Source organism: Crocuta crocuta, unplaced genomic scaffold (genome assembly GCF_008692635.1).
Source record: "Crocuta crocuta isolate KB4526 unplaced genomic scaffold, BGI_CrCroc_1.0 scaffold223, whole genome shotgun sequence".
Classification (NCBI taxonomy): domain Eukaryota; kingdom Metazoa; phylum Chordata; class Mammalia; order Carnivora; family Hyaenidae; genus Crocuta; species Crocuta crocuta.
The window spans coordinates 4,638,461-4,656,895 of NW_027529426.1; the positions used below are offsets into that span (position 1 = coordinate 4,638,461).

At 38.1% G+C, this 18,435-nt stretch overlaps 1 protein-coding gene across 2 annotated transcripts in view; it reads left to right on the forward strand.

The window, feature by feature from the left end:
- The window catches only part of TLR1 (toll like receptor 1), a 42,063-nt gene extending 25,357 nt beyond the window's left edge, over positions 1 to 16,706 (forward strand). Inside the window, exons 1-2 of one of the 2 annotated variants that reach the window (XM_077758950.1) lie at positions 4,746 to 4,779; positions 12,752 to 16,706. In XM_077758950.1, coding sequence (XP_077615076.1) covers positions 12,819 to 15,203 — 2,385 coding nt within the window. In that variant the 5' untranslated portion in view covers positions 4,746 to 4,779; positions 12,752 to 12,818 and the 3' untranslated portion in view covers positions 15,204 to 16,706. Of the gene's footprint in view, positions 1 to 4,745; positions 4,780 to 12,751 lie in introns of those variants that run through there. The other variant, XM_077758949.1, reaches the window with a different exon arrangement.
- The last annotated feature ends 1,729 nt before the right edge of the window (positions 16,707 to 18,435 follow it).

Sequence of the window (18,435 nt, forward strand, 5' to 3'; positions counted from 1 at the left end):
GTGCTGGTGGTGGTGAGTAACCTGGTTTACCAGCACACAACTGAATGACAGTGATAGCAAAGAAAAAGTCAATTTTCTTGTTTATATGAAAAATATGTATTTATTGGTTCAAAAGATCATGAAATGAAAAGTAAACAATGGGGGAAGATGTTTGCAAAAAATTTGACAGAAGGTGTCAGTGACATAAAATAGAATGCATAGTTAAATAGTAAAAACATAATCCTGCTAGAGAAATAGGCAAATGATGTGAACAGCGAATTCACTAAAAGATACAAATTGCCAATAAACCTGAATAAAGCCATCTGAGACATTTATAATAAAAGAAAATATATATGAAACATTAACAAGGTGTCACTCTTCATGTATGAAATTGTCTCCAAAATGCTACTTATGTGGAGAATGTGGAGAGTGAGTATTCTGACCCCCTTAGGGGCAGGTAGATTGGCACAAACTTAATGGAGAGCACTTTGGCAGTTATGTATTGAGAGCATAAAGTTGTCGATGCCCTTTAATTTATTCATTCCTTTCAAAAATGTTTCCTAGACAATAGTAGAAAATTCCAACCAAAATTGTGTACATAGGTGCTTGTTGACATTTTGTGACACTGAAAGAGGGAACCTTCCCTCAGGTAAATAGCTAGAGACAAGGCTGGCTTTGGCCTACGATTTACTCAGGTAGCAGTTTCAAAACTTTGGCTGGAAAACTTTCAGTAATTAAGGGAGAACTAATTAAAAGTCAAAATGCCATTTTTCATTCCCAGCTAGCTTGATAGGACACAATTTGAGCTTTAGGGACAGGTGGATAGGAGGAATGGCAGTGTGAGAGAGAGTAGGGAGGGAGGAGAAGAAGCAGAGGCACCCCCCAAACTAGGCACTGTGGTCATAGCACTATTCTTGTCCTTATTGATTAAGAAACCATACTGTCTACTCCTTCCTGATAAAAGCACTCAGCAAACAAGGACTAGATGGGAACTTTCTCAGCCTGCTAAAAAGCATCAATGAAACATTCCCAGCTGGCATTATATTTAATGGTGAAATACTCCACACTTTCCCTTCTAACATCAGGAACGAGATGAGCATGTCTGGTCTCAGCACGTCTATTTGACATTGTCCTGGAAATGCTAGCCATGACAATAAGGAAAGTGCGTGTTATAAAAAGCATGCATACTGGAGAGAAAGAAGATGATATTTTGCAGATGACACGATCTTGTTTGTAGAAAATATTTAGGAATCCACTACAAAACTAACTAAAACTAATAAGTGTATCAAGGTTGCAGAGAAGATATACAAAAGGCTAATCAACACATGAAAAGATGCTCAGCATCATTAGGGATCAAGGAAATGCAAATTGAAACCATAATGAAATACCACTTGATTCCCACTAAGAAGACTATAATAAAAGTCAGATAATAACTAGTGTTAGCAAGGAGGTGGAGAAATTGGAAGACTTTTACACTGCTGGTGGGAATGTAGAACTGTGCAGCTGCTTTGGAAACAGCCTAGAACTTTTCAAAAAGGCTAAACAGTTACCAAATGATGCATCAATTTCACACCTAAGTACATACCCAAGAGAAAATATGTCTATAGAAAAACCAGTACCCAAATGTTCACAGCAGCATTATTCATAAAAGCTGTTAAGTGTAAGCTTAATCCAACTGTCCTTCATCTGACAAGTAGATAAATAAAATGTGGTATATCCATACAATGGAAAATTATTTTGCAATAAAAAATGAAACACTGAGAGCAGCCTAATATGGGTAAATCTTGAAAACCAAGCCAAGTGAAAGAAACTAATTACAAAGAAGTACATATGGTAGACTCCATTTACATGAAATGTCCAGAATAGGCAAATCTACAGGGATTAGTACCATCTTAAGGTAGCTTTCCAAGACCAGCGCACATGCAGGTGTGGAGGGCGACAGCAAAGAGGTGTGGTGTTTCTCCTTAGAGTGATGAAATATTCTAAATTGATTGTGGTAACAGTTGCATAATTCTGTGAATATATTTTAAAGCCATTGAATTATATACTTTATTTTTTTAAATGTTTTATTTATTTCTGAGAGAGAGAGAGAGACAGTGTGAGCAGGGGAGGGTCAGAGAGAGAGGGAGACGCGGAATCTGAAACAAGCTCCAGGCTCTGAGCTAGCTGTCAGCACAGAGCCCGAAGGGGGGCTCGAACCCACGAACCATGAGATCATGACCTGAGCCAAAGTCAGACTCTTAACCCACTGAGCCACCCAGGCGCCCCTGAATTATATACTTTAAATGGGTGAACTTTTGTATGGTATGTGAATTATGTATCAATAAAGCTTTGTTTAAAAAAGGAGAAAAAAACAACTGCAGGTTATTTCTAAGAGGCAGGATATTTACAATGCCCTAGATCCAAAACAATGCCTGGGTCCGGAATTAGGGATGGGCAGAAACTGCTATTGAAAGAAGGTGAGGAGTGGCCTAGAGTCTAAGATATAGAGGCTCTATTGGAAGTTAGTTCTCTGGGCTGCTGTTAACTGGACTTAGCTTTGTCCTTATTTGCATAGATGTGATAATACTCCATCTAGACCTGGACTGTCTAATATGGTAGCCACTATCAAATGTGACCACTGAGCGCCTGAAATGTGGGTAGTCCAAATGGGATGTGCTGTAGGCATAAAACACACACTGGATTTTGAAGATTTAGAATAAAGCACATAAAAAATACCTCATTAATAATGTTTGAAATTGATTACCTGTTGAAATAATATTTTGTAGCTATTAGGTTAAATAAAGTGTTAAAAATTTTACAAACAGATTATATTCCTGCTAATTAAAGGTTTTTTTAGGACACATGGATCAGTGCACAAGTATGTACATTACAAGTGTGTGTTCATCCAATGACAACAGAGAGGGAAGAAGGAGGCAGGTGGACATTTAGAGTGGTGGGGGAATGTTTGAAGGGAAGCACAGAACTTCAGAGTGCTCAGGTGCTTGGCTTCCTGCCCTGTGGGCTTTCCTCTCTAGACCTGGTTCAAAGTCAATTACCTCTGGAAGCCAGGAGCTGAATTCTTCCTCAAAGACCATCCTCATCTTCAGTGAAGGGTCTGAGGGAAGAAATGGTAAGACTGGAGGAGGAAGAGGTTCATTCTTGCAGTTTCAGAAATATATTTATAGATACATTTCCCCTATGAAACAAAGTGTTGGAGGGAGGGGGATAGGAGGAAACAGAGAGACACACAGCATAGTAAAATTAAAAGAATACCCAAGTTCTGAGTTTAAAGAAGTTGGCCTTGCTCACTGGGTAAGAAAAAGCTGATTATAGCAAAAAATCGTATCCAGTCTATGACTACCCATCATACAATACTAGGCCGGGGACAAGTTCTGAGGCAGACAGATGGCATTTCTTAATTATATTTGCCTATTGTGGTGGTTCTCGATGAGGTTTTGGGTTGATAGTGACGGGTCCAGAGCCGACAACCAAGAATGAATTCTTGAAGATGTCTTTGGTGCGAAAAGGTGATTTTATTCAAGCAATGGGGACAGGACAGGTGGGCAGTAATAGCTGCCCCAGGACCATGAGGAGAGACTGGTTGAATACTACGGAGCTGGAGAGAGGTGAAGTCCAGGGGAAGTTTCCAATGAGATTTTCATACGCTAACGAAGACCCACAGGATACTGGAGGACTAGCCATTGTCAAGCTAAGGTTGTTTTTCCCTCTAGCAAATCATTAGCATTGAGACAGTAGGGAGTCCCTGGAGAAACAGCCTCAAGTGTTTGTTAATGGGCCACAGGTTATAAGGATATTTAATTTTTTCTTCCATTTCCTTCTGTCTTTGTTTCCCACATCAATCGTTGCTTTTTGTTATTTTAAAAGAGTGGTACTGTCAGAATGGATTCATACAGTGTGCAGGCAACTAACTGGAAGGAGAGGTCTTCAACCTTACTGTTAGATAGTATGTTTCTCATATAGAGTTTTAAAAAATAACTTTTTTTAAAGCTTATTTATTCATTTTGAGAGAGAGAGAGAGAGAGAGAGAGCGAACAAGTAGGGGAGGGGCAGAGAGAGATTGAGATTCCCAAGCAGGCTCTGTGCTGTCAGTGCAGAACCTGACTCGGGGCTCCACCCTCCGGAACCAGGATATCATGACCTGAGGTGAAATCAAGCGTCAGATGCTTCCACCCAGGTGCCCCTAAAGAATCACTTTTTGAATTAAGTTTGCAAATATCAATGGAAAAAGATTTGAGCACCAAATTGTTTTGGAAAACCAGTTTGTAAAAAAAAAAAAAAAGGGACATAGTTAACATCCATTCTCTATTAACACATGAATGATCTCACTTTAGGAGTTCTAGCCGAGTGTGGCTCTTGACCCCTCCCTCTTTAATAGTGGACGGATCAAAAGGCAAGTACAGAAGCAAAGCACCTGAAACACAGAGAGACTGGCTCTTCCTCTCTCAGCACAGCCGCTACTATATGAATTTTGAATTCAGCCAATAATCATCTGTGGTTTATTAACAGCACCTCTTTTACTTCATATGTAAAGAGCAGTCAGCTGTCTAGAGTGAAAGAGACACAAATTCTATTTTAATACAAGCCTATCAATTAACCCACCAGCCCATATTCTACATATGAATAGGAGAAAATTGGTTTACACTTCCTGTGTAATTTTAGTGGGTTTCAGTAGATGGCATAAAAGAGCTTTTCTCCCCACCCCCAATATTTAAATGTAGTTACCAGTGAAATAAATGTTCGAGGAAGTACTTAAATTTCCTGCGGATTGCCAATGCGACAGATGGGCAGACTGTGTTGGTAAGCAGCAATATATTTTTTAAATATCCTGTAGAAAGGAGATAATGGTTTAACTAGTGATCAGACACAAAAATCTCAAAAGTCTCTATGATTAAGAGACACTGTTGGTTTGGGGTGTTTTTCTAAGTGGGTTTTTTCTGAAACGTACTTACTGCGGTTTGCACTAGCGTTTGATTATCGGCTGTTCATCATAAGTCAAAGAAAGGGTTGGTTTTTTTTTGGTGTGTATTTGTTTTCCCTTAGATGACACCTCATCTCATGCATGGCTGGCTTTCGGGAGATATATGAGAGTTGGGAGATGAATATTTGGATGGCAACACCTCACCATTTTCTTACAGAGCTGCTCACTGTTTTTTCAGATGGCATTGTTCTTCATCCCATCCCTCCCCGTTTCTCCCTTTGCAATGAGAATGCTGCAGAAAATGGGGGTGTAGGTAAATTAGTCCTGGAGGCGGTGCTGTTCTATAATCCCTCTGTTTTATGGGCAGGTTTATTTTAATTTATTAGGGCTGCTCTGCTAGATCTTCTTTCCTGTTTTCTCAAGCCACTGAAACCATTCTGGGTGCTACTAGTCAGGTGGAATTGTAGATCTTGAAAATGTTTCCCAGGCTACACCCAATTTAATCAAAAGAATTGAAAGTGACTGCTTCTTGGGACGTCTGGGTGGCTTAGTCGGTTAAGCTTTTGACTCATAATTTCAGCTCAGGTCTTAATCTGGTTGGGGAGATGGAGCCCTGTGTTGCACTTCATGCCGTCAGCACAGATTCTCTCTGTCTCTCTCAAAATAAATAAACTTTAAAGAAAAGAAGTGCATCTTTACTATAAAAAGGAAAAGTTTACAAAACCACCTAGGAAACAAAGCCAAAAAACTCTTGAACTGGTTCTGATCCTTTCAACCTAACAGCTAGTTGGCCTTGTGGAGAGAACATTCGCAATTACTATTTGTGGTGCTGAGCTTAATAGGCCAGATTGATTGTATGGATTTTATCCATTAAGTCAAGTCAAAGTCCTGATTCAATTTCCCCAAGTCTCTAAAGATAATTCAAATAAATGTATTGATGCATTGTATCATATAGAGTGAGGCTAAATCTACATATTTTTTGATGTTTATTTAATTTTTATGGAGCACCTGTGTGGCTCAGTCAGTTAAGCCTCTGACTTCAGCTCAGGTCATGATCTCATGGTTCTTGGGTTCAGGCCCCACATTGGGCTCTGTGCTAAGAGCTCAGAGCCTAGAGCCTGCTTCAGATTCTGTGTCTCCCTTTATCTCTGCTCCTCTCCTGCTCATGCTCATGCTCTGTCTCTCAAAAGTAAATAAACACTAAATTTTTTTTAATGTTTATTTTTATTGGTGTATAAAATGCCACAGATTTCTGTACATTGATGTTATATCCTGTGACTTTGCTGAATTCATGTATAAGTTCTAGCAGTTCTATGGTGGAGTCTTGGGTTTTCCACAGAGTATCATGTAGTCTGTGCGGAGTGAAAGTCTGACTTCTTCCTTGCTGATTTGAATGCTTTTTATTTCTTTTTGTTTTCTGATTGCTGAGGCTAGAGTCCTAGTACTAGGGCTAGGTAAACCACCGTAGTGAGAGTGGACATCCTTGTTCCTGACCTTAGGGGGAAAGCTCTCAGTTTTTCCCCATTGAGGATGATATTAGAAGTGGGTCTTCCATATATGACGTTTATGATCTTGAGGTATGATCCTTCTATTCCCTACTTTCTTTAGGGTTCTTATCAAGAAAGGATGCTGTATGTTGTCAAATGCTTTCTCTGCATCTCTTGAGAGGATCATGTGGTTCTTATCCTTTCTTTTTTAATGTGATGTATCACATCGACTGAGTAGCAGATACTGAACCAGCCCTGCAGCCCAGGAATAAATCCCACTTGATCGTGGTGAATAATTCTTTTAATGAATTGTTGGATCTGGTTTGCTGGTATTTAGTTGAGGATTTTTGCATCTATTTTCATCAGGGAAGTTGGTCTATAGTTCTCCTTTTTAGTGGGGTCTCTGTCTGGTTTTGGAATCAAGGTAATGATGGCCTTATAAAATGAGTTTGGAAGCTTTCTTCTATGTCACTTTTTTGGAACCGTTTCAAAAGAGTACGTTTTAACTCTAAGTGTTTGGTGGAATTCCTCTGGAAAGCCATCCAGCCTTGGACTCTTGTTTTATGGGAGATTTTTGATTACTGATTCAATTTCTTTACTGGTTATAGGTCTGTTCAAATTTTCTATTCCTGTTTCAGTTTTGGTAATTTACATGTTTCTAGGAATTTGTCCATTTCTTCTAGATTGCCGAATTTGTTGGCATATAATTGCTCCTAATATTCTCTCATTATTGTTTGTATTTCTGTGGTGTTGGTTGTGGTCTCTCCTCTTTCATTCTTTTTGTTTTCCTCTTTTTTTTCTTTCATAGTTTATTGTCAAGTTGGTTTCCATATAATAGCCAGTGCTCATCCCAATAAGTGCCCTCCTCCGTGCCCATCACCCCCTTTCCTTTCTCCCTCACCCCCTTCAGCCCTCAGTTTGTTCTCAGTATTCAAGAATCTCTCATGGTTTGCCTCCCTCCCTCTCCCCAACTATTTTTTCCCATGGTCCTCTGTTAAGTTTCTCCTGATCCACCTATATGTGGAAACATATGGTATCTGTCTTTCTCTGCCTGACTTATTTCACTCAGCATAACACCCTCGAGTTCCATCCATGTTGCTGCAAATGGTCAGATTTCATTCTTTCTCATTGACATGTAGTATTCCATTGTAGAGATAAACCACATCGTCTTGATCCATTCATCCGTTGATGGACACTTAGGCTCTTTCCATGATTTGGCTCTTGTTAAGAGTGCTGCTATGAACATTGGGGTACATGTGCCCCTATGCATCAGCACTCCTGTATCCCTTGGGTAAATTTCTAGCAGTGATACTGCTGGGTCATAGGGGAGCTCTATTGTTAATTTTTTGTCTCCTCTTTCATCCTTGACTTTATGTATCTGGGTCCTTTCCTTTTTCTTTTTGATTAAGCTGGCTGGTGGTTTACCAATTCTGTTAATTGTTTCAAAGAACCAGCTTCTTGTTTCATTGATCTGTTCTACTGTTTTTTGTTTGTTTGTTTGTTTCAATAGTATTGATTTCTGCTCTAATCTTTATTATTTCCTATCTTCTGATGGTTTGGGGTTTATTTGCTACCCTTTTTCCAGCACTTTGAGGTCTAAGGTTAGGTTGTGAATTTGAGACTTCCTTATTTAGGAAGTCCTGGATTGCTATATACTTCCTCGTATGACTGCCTTTGCTGCATCCCATAGGTTTTGGGCTGTTGCATTTTCATTTTCATTGGCTTTCATGTACTTTTTAATTTCCTCTTTAATTTCTTGGTTAACCCATTCATTCTTCATTAGATTGTACTTTATCTCCAAGTATTCATGGTCTTTCCAAATTTTTTTTCTTGTGGTTGATTCTGAGTTTCATAGTGTTGCAGTCTGACAATATGCAAAGTATGATCTCTTTTTGTGCTTGTTGAGGGCTGATTTGTGTGCCATTATGTGATCAATTCTGGAGAATGTTCCATGTGCATTCGAGAAGAATGTGTATTCTGCTGTAGGATAAAATGCCCTGACTATATCTGTTAAGTCGATCCAGTCCAGTGTGTTATTCAAAACCATTCTTTCCTTGTCGATTTTCTGCTTAGATGATCTGCCCATTGCTGTACGTGGAATGTTGAAGTCCCCTACTATTATGGTATCGTTATCAATGAGTGTCTTTATGTTTGTGATTAATTGATTTGTATATTGGGGTTCTTCACGTTGGGGGCATAAATATTTACAATTGCTAGATGTTGGTGGATAGACCCCTTAATTATGATATAATACATTTCTTCATCTTTTGTTAGAGTCTTTATTTTAAAATATAGATTGTCTGATATAAGTACAGCTACTCCAGTGTTTTTTTGATGACCATTAGCATGATAGACTGTTCTCCATCCCTTCCTTTTAATCTACAGATGTTTTTAGGTCTAAAATGGGTCTCTTGTAAGCAGCATTTAGATGGGTCTTGTTTTCTTATCCATTCTAATACCCTATGTTTTGATTAGAGTGTTTAGTTCATTGACATTTAGAGTGCGTACTTAAAGATATGAGTTTAGTGCCATTGTGTTACCTGTAGAATTGGTGCTTCTGTTGATATTCACTGGTCCCTAGTTTTTGTTGCTTTTGCTCTTTTTGTTTTGTTTCATCTTTTCTTTACTCAAGGAGTTCCCCCTTAAAATTTCTTGCAGGGCTGGTTTAGTGGTTATGAACTTCTGTAGTTTTTGTTTGTCTGGGAAACTTTTCATCTCTCTTTCTATTTTGAATGACAGACTTACTGGATAAAGAATTCTTGACTGCATATTTTTCCTCTTCAGTATGTTGAATATATCCTGCCACTCCTTTCTGGCCTGCTAAGTTTCTGTGGATAGATCTGCTGTGAACCAGATCTGTCTTCCTTTATAGGTTAAGTACTTTTTCCCCCTTGATGCTTTCATAATTCTTTCAGGTCTGTGTATTTTGTGAATTTGACTATGATATGCTTAAGTGATGGTCAGTTTTTGTTGAATTTAATGGGAGTTCTCTGTGTTTCTTGGATTTTTGTCTGTTTCCTTGCCCAGATTAGGACAATTTTCCACTGTAATTTGCTCACACAAAAGTTCTGCCCCCTATTCCCTGTCTTTATCTTATGGGACGCCTTTGATTCAGATGTTATTCCTTTTTAATAAGTCACAGAGTTCTCTAAGTCTTCTATCATGCTCTTTTGCCTTTGTTTTCCTCTGTTTTTCTACTTCATTACTCTCCATAATTTTGTCTTATACATTGCTGGTTCACTACTCTGCTTCGTCCATCCTTGCCATTGTGGCAAGATTGCATCTTGGTTATAGCATTTTTAATTTTGTCCTGGCCAGATTTTACTTTTTATCTCTACAGAAAGGGATTCTTAGCTTTTCTCCATCCCAGCTAGTATTTTTTTTTTTACCGTGGTTCTAAATTCTAGTTCATACATATTGCTTATATCTGTGTTAATTAAGTCCCAGGCTGTCATTTCTTCCTGTTCTGTCTTTTGGGGTGAATTCCTTTATCATTTTGGAGGAAGAAAAAATTAATAAAATAAAAATTAAAAAATTAAACACAAAACAAATCAAACAAAGGAAGTTAGATCCTAGGCGTGTTTTGGTTTGCTTGTTGAAAGAAGCTTGATGGAATACAGAAAAATGGTAAAGAAAACCAAGGAAAGAAAAAAAAAGTTAAGAAATTTAAAAATTAAAAAAAATTTTTAGTAAAATAGAATAAAATGAAATAAAAAATGAAATAGAATAAAAAATTAAAACTAATAAAGAATAAAGTAAATAATTAAACTTTTTAATTAAAAAAGAATAGAAAAATAAAACTTTCTCTTTATAGAAGATAAAGAAAAGAAAAAGAAAGCAATTTAAATAAAAACAGAAGCAAAAGAAAATGAATAAATAAACCAGCAAACAGAATGAAACCTAAGTGAAGTTACATTCAATTTCCCCTAGAACTGAAACTATGAACTATGTCCTAGAACCGGACACTTTGCAGGTGGAGGGACTTGTGCTTGTCTTCTAGGGGGTGTTCTTGGAGAGCACAGTTGGTGAGGCTTAGTATAACAGCTCCCTTCTCCATTAGGTGGCACTGCCTCGCTTACTGGGGTGGATCAGCATGGCAGACATGCCCATGGACATGTGCATGCATGGGAGAGGTGGAAATGGCTTCACCCAGCTCCGTTTCTGGCACAGGAACTTCACACTCACTGATCCATGATTAAGCACCCCTTCTTTGTCTCCGGCCTGTGTCCACTCCCCTCTAACCTGTCTGTGTCCAAGCCATCCACCTGCTAAGTGGCATCTCCCTCCAGAATTTTATCTCAGATAGGCTGTGTTTTAAAACCCCACACTTCAGAGATCTATGCAGCTTGGACCCATGCTGACTCTCTGGGGGAGGGTCTCACAGAGCAATGGCTGGGTACTAGCTTGCCCCAGAAAACGTTTGTGAGATCACACAGTAGCAGAAGTTCAGAGATGATAGCAAATCACAACATATAGCTGGTGCCAGATTTCACCTCACTTTGGAGTCTTTGTCCCAATACCAGCAAACATGGCTGCTTTCCAGGGTCCGCTGGCACATTTGCCTTTGGGGAGGATGTCTGGTCTCTACAAAATGCTCTCCAAGCAGGGGAACTGCATCTCCCCATATTGCACATGGACTCCTCAGATGCTGCTGTCTGCTTCTGGGGATTTGCCCTACTTCCTCACCAGAGCACCACCAGTCACTGAGCTCCACAACTTCAGACTCTGTGCGTGTTTATAGAATCTTGGTGTTATTGAAACCCTCTCCTTTCGTCCCATCAGTGGTTTTGGAGAACATATTTCTTGTTCAGTTCCCTGTGAGTGTTTTCACTCTTTCTCTCTCTCTCCAACTACTTTAGAGGTAGTGTTTTTCCTTCATTCTCCTGATGCACTGCACACTCCTCCTTTCTCTGCCTTCTCTCTGCCAAAAGATCTCCTTACCCTCTGTGGCTTTTCTCTCCCCCAGTTCACCTTTCCACACCATGTACCTGCCAAGTTCTGTGGCTCAAGTTATGCAGATTGTTGTGTCAATTCTCAGATCAATTTCCTAGGTGTACAAACTGGTTTGGTGCTGATGTAGTTGCATTTCAGAGATGAGATGAGCTGAGGGTCACCATGCTGCTCCACCATCTAATATCCTCCCTTCCTACTTTTATTCTTGATTCGTTTATTCTGCTTAATTTTTCCATATGTTATTTATTACTGCATGAAATTATGTTTAGTCATTTGTTTTCTGTCTACTCACCAGATAATAAACTCTTTGAGAATTAGGGCTTTATTTTGTTCATTGCTTTATCTATAATTTCTAAAACGTGGCCAGTAGATTATCAATAAATACTGGATGAATAAACAAATGGATGAATAAATGGATTTTCTGAGAGACCTTTAATCATTTTCTAATTACTTTCTGAATAAGACCAAAGTTAGGCATGAAACCATGTGTAAATAGGAGAAAGTAATTCAAGAAAAGCCTGAATTAAACCCCATGTGAAAGGAACTTTTCAGAAAGCCATGAGGTGGTGCATGTCAAAAGTAGAAGATACACCAGCTGTGAATCCTAGCTTGAGTTCTCTATGATCTTGGGAAGGTTGTGGTCAGTGGACTTTCCATAAATATGTAAAACTGTCTGTATTAGTTTCCTGTGGGTGCTATAAAAAATTACTATAAACTTGGTGGCTAAAAACAACAGAAATTTATTCTCTCATGGTTCTGGAACCAGAAGTCTAAAATCAAGGTGTTGGTAGCACTAAGCTCTAAAGCCTCTTTCAGCTTCTGATAGCTATCAGCATTCCTTGATTTGTAGCTATATTTGCTCCAATCTCTGCCTCCATCTTCAAATGTCCTTCTCTGCATCTCTATTATCTCCATCAAATATCCCTCTACCTTTCTCTTATAAGAACACTTGTCACTGGGGGCGCCTGGGTGGCTTAGTCGGTTAAGCGTCCGGCTTTCGCTTAGGTCNGCCTTTCTCTTATAAGAACACTTGTCACTGGATTTAGAGACCACCTGGATAATCCAAGATGATCCCCTTATCTAAAGATCCTTAACTTAATTATCTGTACAAAGATCCTTTTTCCAAATTAGGTAATATTCACAGTTTCTGATGATTAGGACAGGGTTACAAGGTGGACATATATTTTGGGTGGCATCACCATTCAACCCATTACACCATCCATATTCAAAGTTATTTGGTTAGAGGTAGTATAATTGTTTATCAATATGTATATTTCTCTGGTATCAGATTGTGTGACTTCAAAGAATGTAGCCTTCATTTTATGAGTCTGTAGGAAAAAAATGTTTCATGCCAGTCATGCCTAGTTTACTACAATTATTTAAAGTGGTTTTGTTTTGTTTTGTTTTTTAGGATCTGTACCTGTATCAAGATGCTCTAAAGGACAGCAACAATGCTTAGGAATGTCTAATATTACAAAATGATGAAAACTAATTCTAGCATCTTACATTTTACCATCATCTTCATGTTACTACTTGAGATCAGAATCCAACTGACTGATGAAAGTGAATTTTTAGTTGATAGATCACAATCAAATCTCTTTCATGTTCCCAAAGACCTATCCCTGAAAACAACAGTCTTAAATATATCACAAAACTATATATCTGAGCTTCAGACTTCTGACATCATATCACTATCAAATCTGAGGATTTTGATAATGTCTCATAACAGAATTCAGTATCTTGATATTAGTGTTTTCAAATTCAACCAGGAATTGGAATATTTGGATTTGTCCCACAATGAATTAGGGAAGATTTCTTGCCATCCTACTGTGAACCTCAAGCATTTAGACCTCTCATTTAATGCATTTGTTGGCCTGCCCATATGCAAAGAGTTTGGCAACATGTCTCAACTAGAATTTCTGGGGTTGAGTGCCACACAATTACGAAAATCTAGTGTGCTACCAATTGCTTCTTTGCATATAAGTAAGGTTTTACTGGTCTTAGGAGACACTTATGGGGAAAAAGAAGACCCTGAGAGCCTTCAAAATTTTAACACAGAAAGTCTACACATTATTTTCCCCAGAAGAAAAGAATTCAATTTTATTTTGGATGTATCAGTCAGCACTGCAGTAAGTCTGGAACTTTCCAATATCAAATGTGTGCTAGATGATAATGGATGTTCTTATTTCCGAAATGTTCTGTTAAAACTTCAGAATAAATCAAGGATATCAAGTCTTACTTTAAACAACATTGAAACAACTTGGAATTTTTTCATTATGATCCTCCAATTGGTTTGGCATACAAGCATAGAGTATTTCTCAATTTCAAATGTAAAACTACAAGGTCACCTTAACTTCAGACATTTTGATTATTCTAACACTTCAATGAAGGCCTTATCAATACAGCAACTTGTCACTGATGTGTTCAGCTTTCCACAAAGGTATATCTATGAAATCTTTTCAAATATGAACATCCAAAATTTTACAGTGTCTGGTACACACATGGTCCACATGGTTTGCCCATCCCAAATTAGCACGTTTTTATATTTGGATTTTTCTAATAATCTCTTAACAGACATGGTTTTTAAAAATTGTGGAAAGTTGACTAAGTTGGAGACACTTAGTTTACAAATGAATCAACTAAAAGAACTTGCAAATATAGTTTATATGACCAAGGAGATGAAGTCTCTTCAACAATTGGATGTTAGCCAGAATTTGCTAAGGTATGATGAAAATGAAGGAGATTGTTCTTGGACTACAAGTTTATTAAGTTTAAATTTGTCTTCAAATATACTTACTGACTCTGTTTTCAGATGTCTACCTCCTAAAGTCACGGTACTTGATCTTCACAATAACAGAATAAGGAGCATTCCTAAACCAATCATGAAACTAGAAGCTTTGCAGGAACTCAATGTCGCTTCCAATTCTTTAGCCCACCTTCCTGACTGTGGTGCTTTTAGCAGCCTTTCCGTACTGATCATTGACCATAATTCAGTTTCCAGCCCATCAGCCGATTTCTTCCACAGCTGCCAGAAGATTAGATCCATGAGAGCAGGAAACAATCCATTCCAATGTACATGTGAGCTAAGAGAATTTATCCAAAGTATAGGCCAAGTATCAAGTGAAGTGGTAGAGGGTTGGCCTAATTCTTATAAGTGTGACTATCCAGAAAGCTATAAGGGAACCCCACTAAAGGACTTTCACGTGTCTCAGTTATCCTGCAACACAGCCCTGCTGCTTGTCACCATTGGGGTCGCTCTGCTGGTGTCGACTGTTACTGTGACTGCCCTCTGTATGTACTTTGATCTGCCCTGGTATCTCCGGATGGTGTGTCAGTGGACCCAGACCCGGCGTAGGGCAAGGAACATACCCTTAGAAGAACTCCAAAGAAACCTCCACTTCCATGCTTTTATTTCATACAGTGGGCATGATTCTGTCTGGGTGAAGAGTGAATTACTACCAAACCTAGAAAAAGAAGACCTAAGGATTTGTCTCCATGAGCGAAACTTTGTTCCTGGCAAGAGCATTGTGGAGAATATCATAAACTGCATTGAGAAAAGTTACAAGTCCATCTTTGTTTTGTCTCCCAACTTTGTTCAGAGTGAGTGGTGTCATTATGAACTCTACTTTGCCCACCACAATCTCTTCCATGAAGCTTTTGATAACTTAATCCTGGTCTTGCTGGAACCTATTCCACAGTATTCCATTCCCAGTAGTTATCACCAGCTCAAAAATCTCATGGCACGAAGGACTTACTTGGAATGGCCCAAGGAGAAGAGCAAACGTGGACTTTTTTGGGCTAATCTAAGAGCATCTATTAATATTAAATTGATGGACAAAGCAAAAAAAATAGATCACATGTAGATTGAAAAATGTCTGCTGCTTTTGGAAGTTCCAACCATGACTTTATTTTCATCAACAGAAATGTAAATGCAATTTTGAATGTGTGATATGTATAAAAATACATACTTTCAGGCCCCAGTTCATTTAGATCTGGTAATGAAAATTAATGAAATAATTTTAATTTAAGTTGTTAATGTCTAACACATAAGGAACTCATCTTTTCTTCTTTTCTTTTTTCTTTCTTCCTCTAGAACTGAATTCATTGAATTTGTCATGTAATCAAGAGAAGTAGCTATTTAAACAACTTTAATTTCTATAGCAGATATCTATAGCTGTTGGCGCCCTTATCATTTCCATTCAGGTTTACCCCTTATATGTTGAAAGCTGCTTATTGCTAATGCTGCAGACTCTTTGCCTGAAGGATTTTCTCCTGGCCGTGATAATCCACTTTGCTCACACAAGGGGCAATTTAGAAATGCTGGAGGTTTTTCTTAGAGGGAGCTCTCAACCAATGTCAGGAGGAGAAGTGGCAGATAAATACCCCAAATTTCTCACCCATTTGGGAGATAAATCTGGGGTGTGCTTTATACTATCTCTGAGTTCCCCCAGTAGAATGGATTTCTAATTCTCCATGGTAGAAACAGCTTATTAAGTGTATGTTTTTATTGGCTTCCTTTCTCATATCCTCATTCCTCCAAGGGTGTTTCCTGAGGCCACCTCTCAAACTACTTGTAGTTGAATGATTGTCTCAGGGTCTGCATTTGGAGGAACCCAAACCAAGAGTGAGTTACGTCTCGTGTCAAATGGAAATTCTGAATCATGTTTTTTTGTGGCTTGAGATCTTGCTGAGATTCTAGTTGCCTAACCTAGCATGCATGGGAATCTGCTCTTTTGATCAGAAAGAGGAATACTGTCCATGTGTACAGTTTCTATACATAGCATTCTTGTCTTTAAGAACTATTAAAGTAGGGCATGAACAGATTGGAACAGTGCAAGGAATGGACCATATTAGACATTTTTTTCTAGCATAATTTTATATTTTTTATATCCATCAATAATTCTGTCTGTCCTTATAGTCTAACTGCCAGCTCTGAGAGCTGTAGTCAGATAGCATCTTTTCATAGCTGCGCCATGTATCCCTCACTTTATTCCCTGTGGCTTCATTAATAGCACTGCACATAATGTTTGTAGAAGTCTGTTCAACCATTCTGGTATATGCATAAATCTGGAAGTGCTGGAGATACACCTTAAGGAGACTCTTGACCACATAAGGGATAGGACCTATTAGAAAAATATTGCTGTCTTTTATTCTTGGGTAAACATTATTATGTTATACACTATTCCTCAATGAGTTCCTGGTGGGACTGAGGCTTGCTTACTCTGAGATTGGTTTTTCTTCTTTGTTTCATTCTTCTCAGTCTCCTTACTCTTGAGCCCTGAGATTACTTCTCCAAACAAATGACCTGCACACAAAGCTCTTATCTCAGTCTCCATGTTTGGAAGAATAAACCCAAATAACACTTACCTGTACTAGTTGCTTCTTGACTAATTTACTTAAAATCGATCAGAGCATATTACATAAAGCCAGATAAGTAAAATAAAAATCAAAGAAACAAAAATATACAATGGTATTTCAGAACTAATTAGATTCTTAGAAGTGAAAGTTTTCTCACTGGGCACTGAAGGAAGACTTTAACTTTGGATTTTTCAAAGTATGATGATAAGAAGTGGAAAGGCCATTCTAAATAGAGAGATGACAGGAACAAAGACAGGAATACCCAGGCCTATTTTGGGACTAGTGTCCCAATTTGACTAGGCCCTTTAATTTATGAAAAACGACAGTGAGATATAATCACGAAAAGTTAGATTAAGATCATGTTATCAAAGGTCTTGAAAAGTTAAGCTATGGAGTTAGAACTTAGGGAACTCATAATTTAAATTCCTATGAGGTATTATAGCAGAAAGGAAATTAAAATTATGAAATATATGCTTAAAAATGTATAAAAGCTTTTGTTCTGTAATGGAAGTTGCAACAGTTGTTAGGACTGAATTTTTCTTCTCTAGGATGATTGTACTTCCATTTGAATTTCAAGATTTCATACCCAAGCTTCAATACTCAGCACTAGTTGTGTGTTAGTTTGCTAGGGCTGGTGAAAACAGTACTACAACCTGAGTGGCCTAACCAGTATAAATGTGTTGGCTCACAGTTCTAGAGCCTTGATGTCCAATATCAAGATATCGGCAGTGTTGGTTCCTTTCAAGGGGTGGGAGGGAAGGATCTGTTCCAGGCCTCTTCTCCTTGACTTATAGATGACCATCTTTCTGTCTCCTCACTTTGTCTTCCTTTTATGTCTGTTTCCAAACTCCCCCACACCTTTAAAAAAGATTTTATTTTTAAATAATCTCTACAGCCAATGTGGGGCTTGAGCTTACAATCCTGAGATCATGTATTCTACTGACTGAACCAGCCAGGTGCTCCAGATTTCCCTTATTTTAAATAAGTATTGCCAAGAATATTGGACTAGGGACAATTCTAATGACCTCATCTTAACTAATAACATCTACAACAACTCTATATCCAAATAAGGTCATGTTCTGAGGTACAGGGGTTTAAGACTTCAACAAATGAATTGTGAGGAGCCCAATTCAACCCATTGCATCTTGAACTCTAAAAAAGTCCTTAAGGAGAGTAATAGAGTCAGTTAAAGTTTATCTAACAAATTCAACATTTTAAGAATAGCAGTTTGATCCATCCTGAATATAAATATCTGATCTCAAATATTTTAAGGAGGCTGCTAGAAGTTGAAATTGTATTGTTGGAATCCAAAGAATTCCAAATTGAAAGACGAAGAATTCAGGTCAGGTCAATTTATGAAGAAATATATAGTAATGGAAATAATAAAGATTTCACAGGTAAATGAGAATATTGCAGAATGGGTAAATATTCAAGCTCTGATTCAGAACATTTGGGTTTCAGTTGTAGCTCCATTACTTACATTGCTTACTTGCAATTGACCTTGAATAATTTATTTAAACTTTCTAGGCCTAAATTTCATCATTTGTAAAATATACTCTTAGAGTACCTAGCCAAGACCTTTAGACCTTGATATGAATTAAAGACTGGTTACAATATATCCTCCCAAATGCAGAGTTTACTTGGCAAGTTTCCAAATGGGTTCTACTGAAGCCTTTTTACTAAGATTGGGGTAAGAGGGAGCACATCTGACATCTCCTTGAGGATAAATGGAACTCA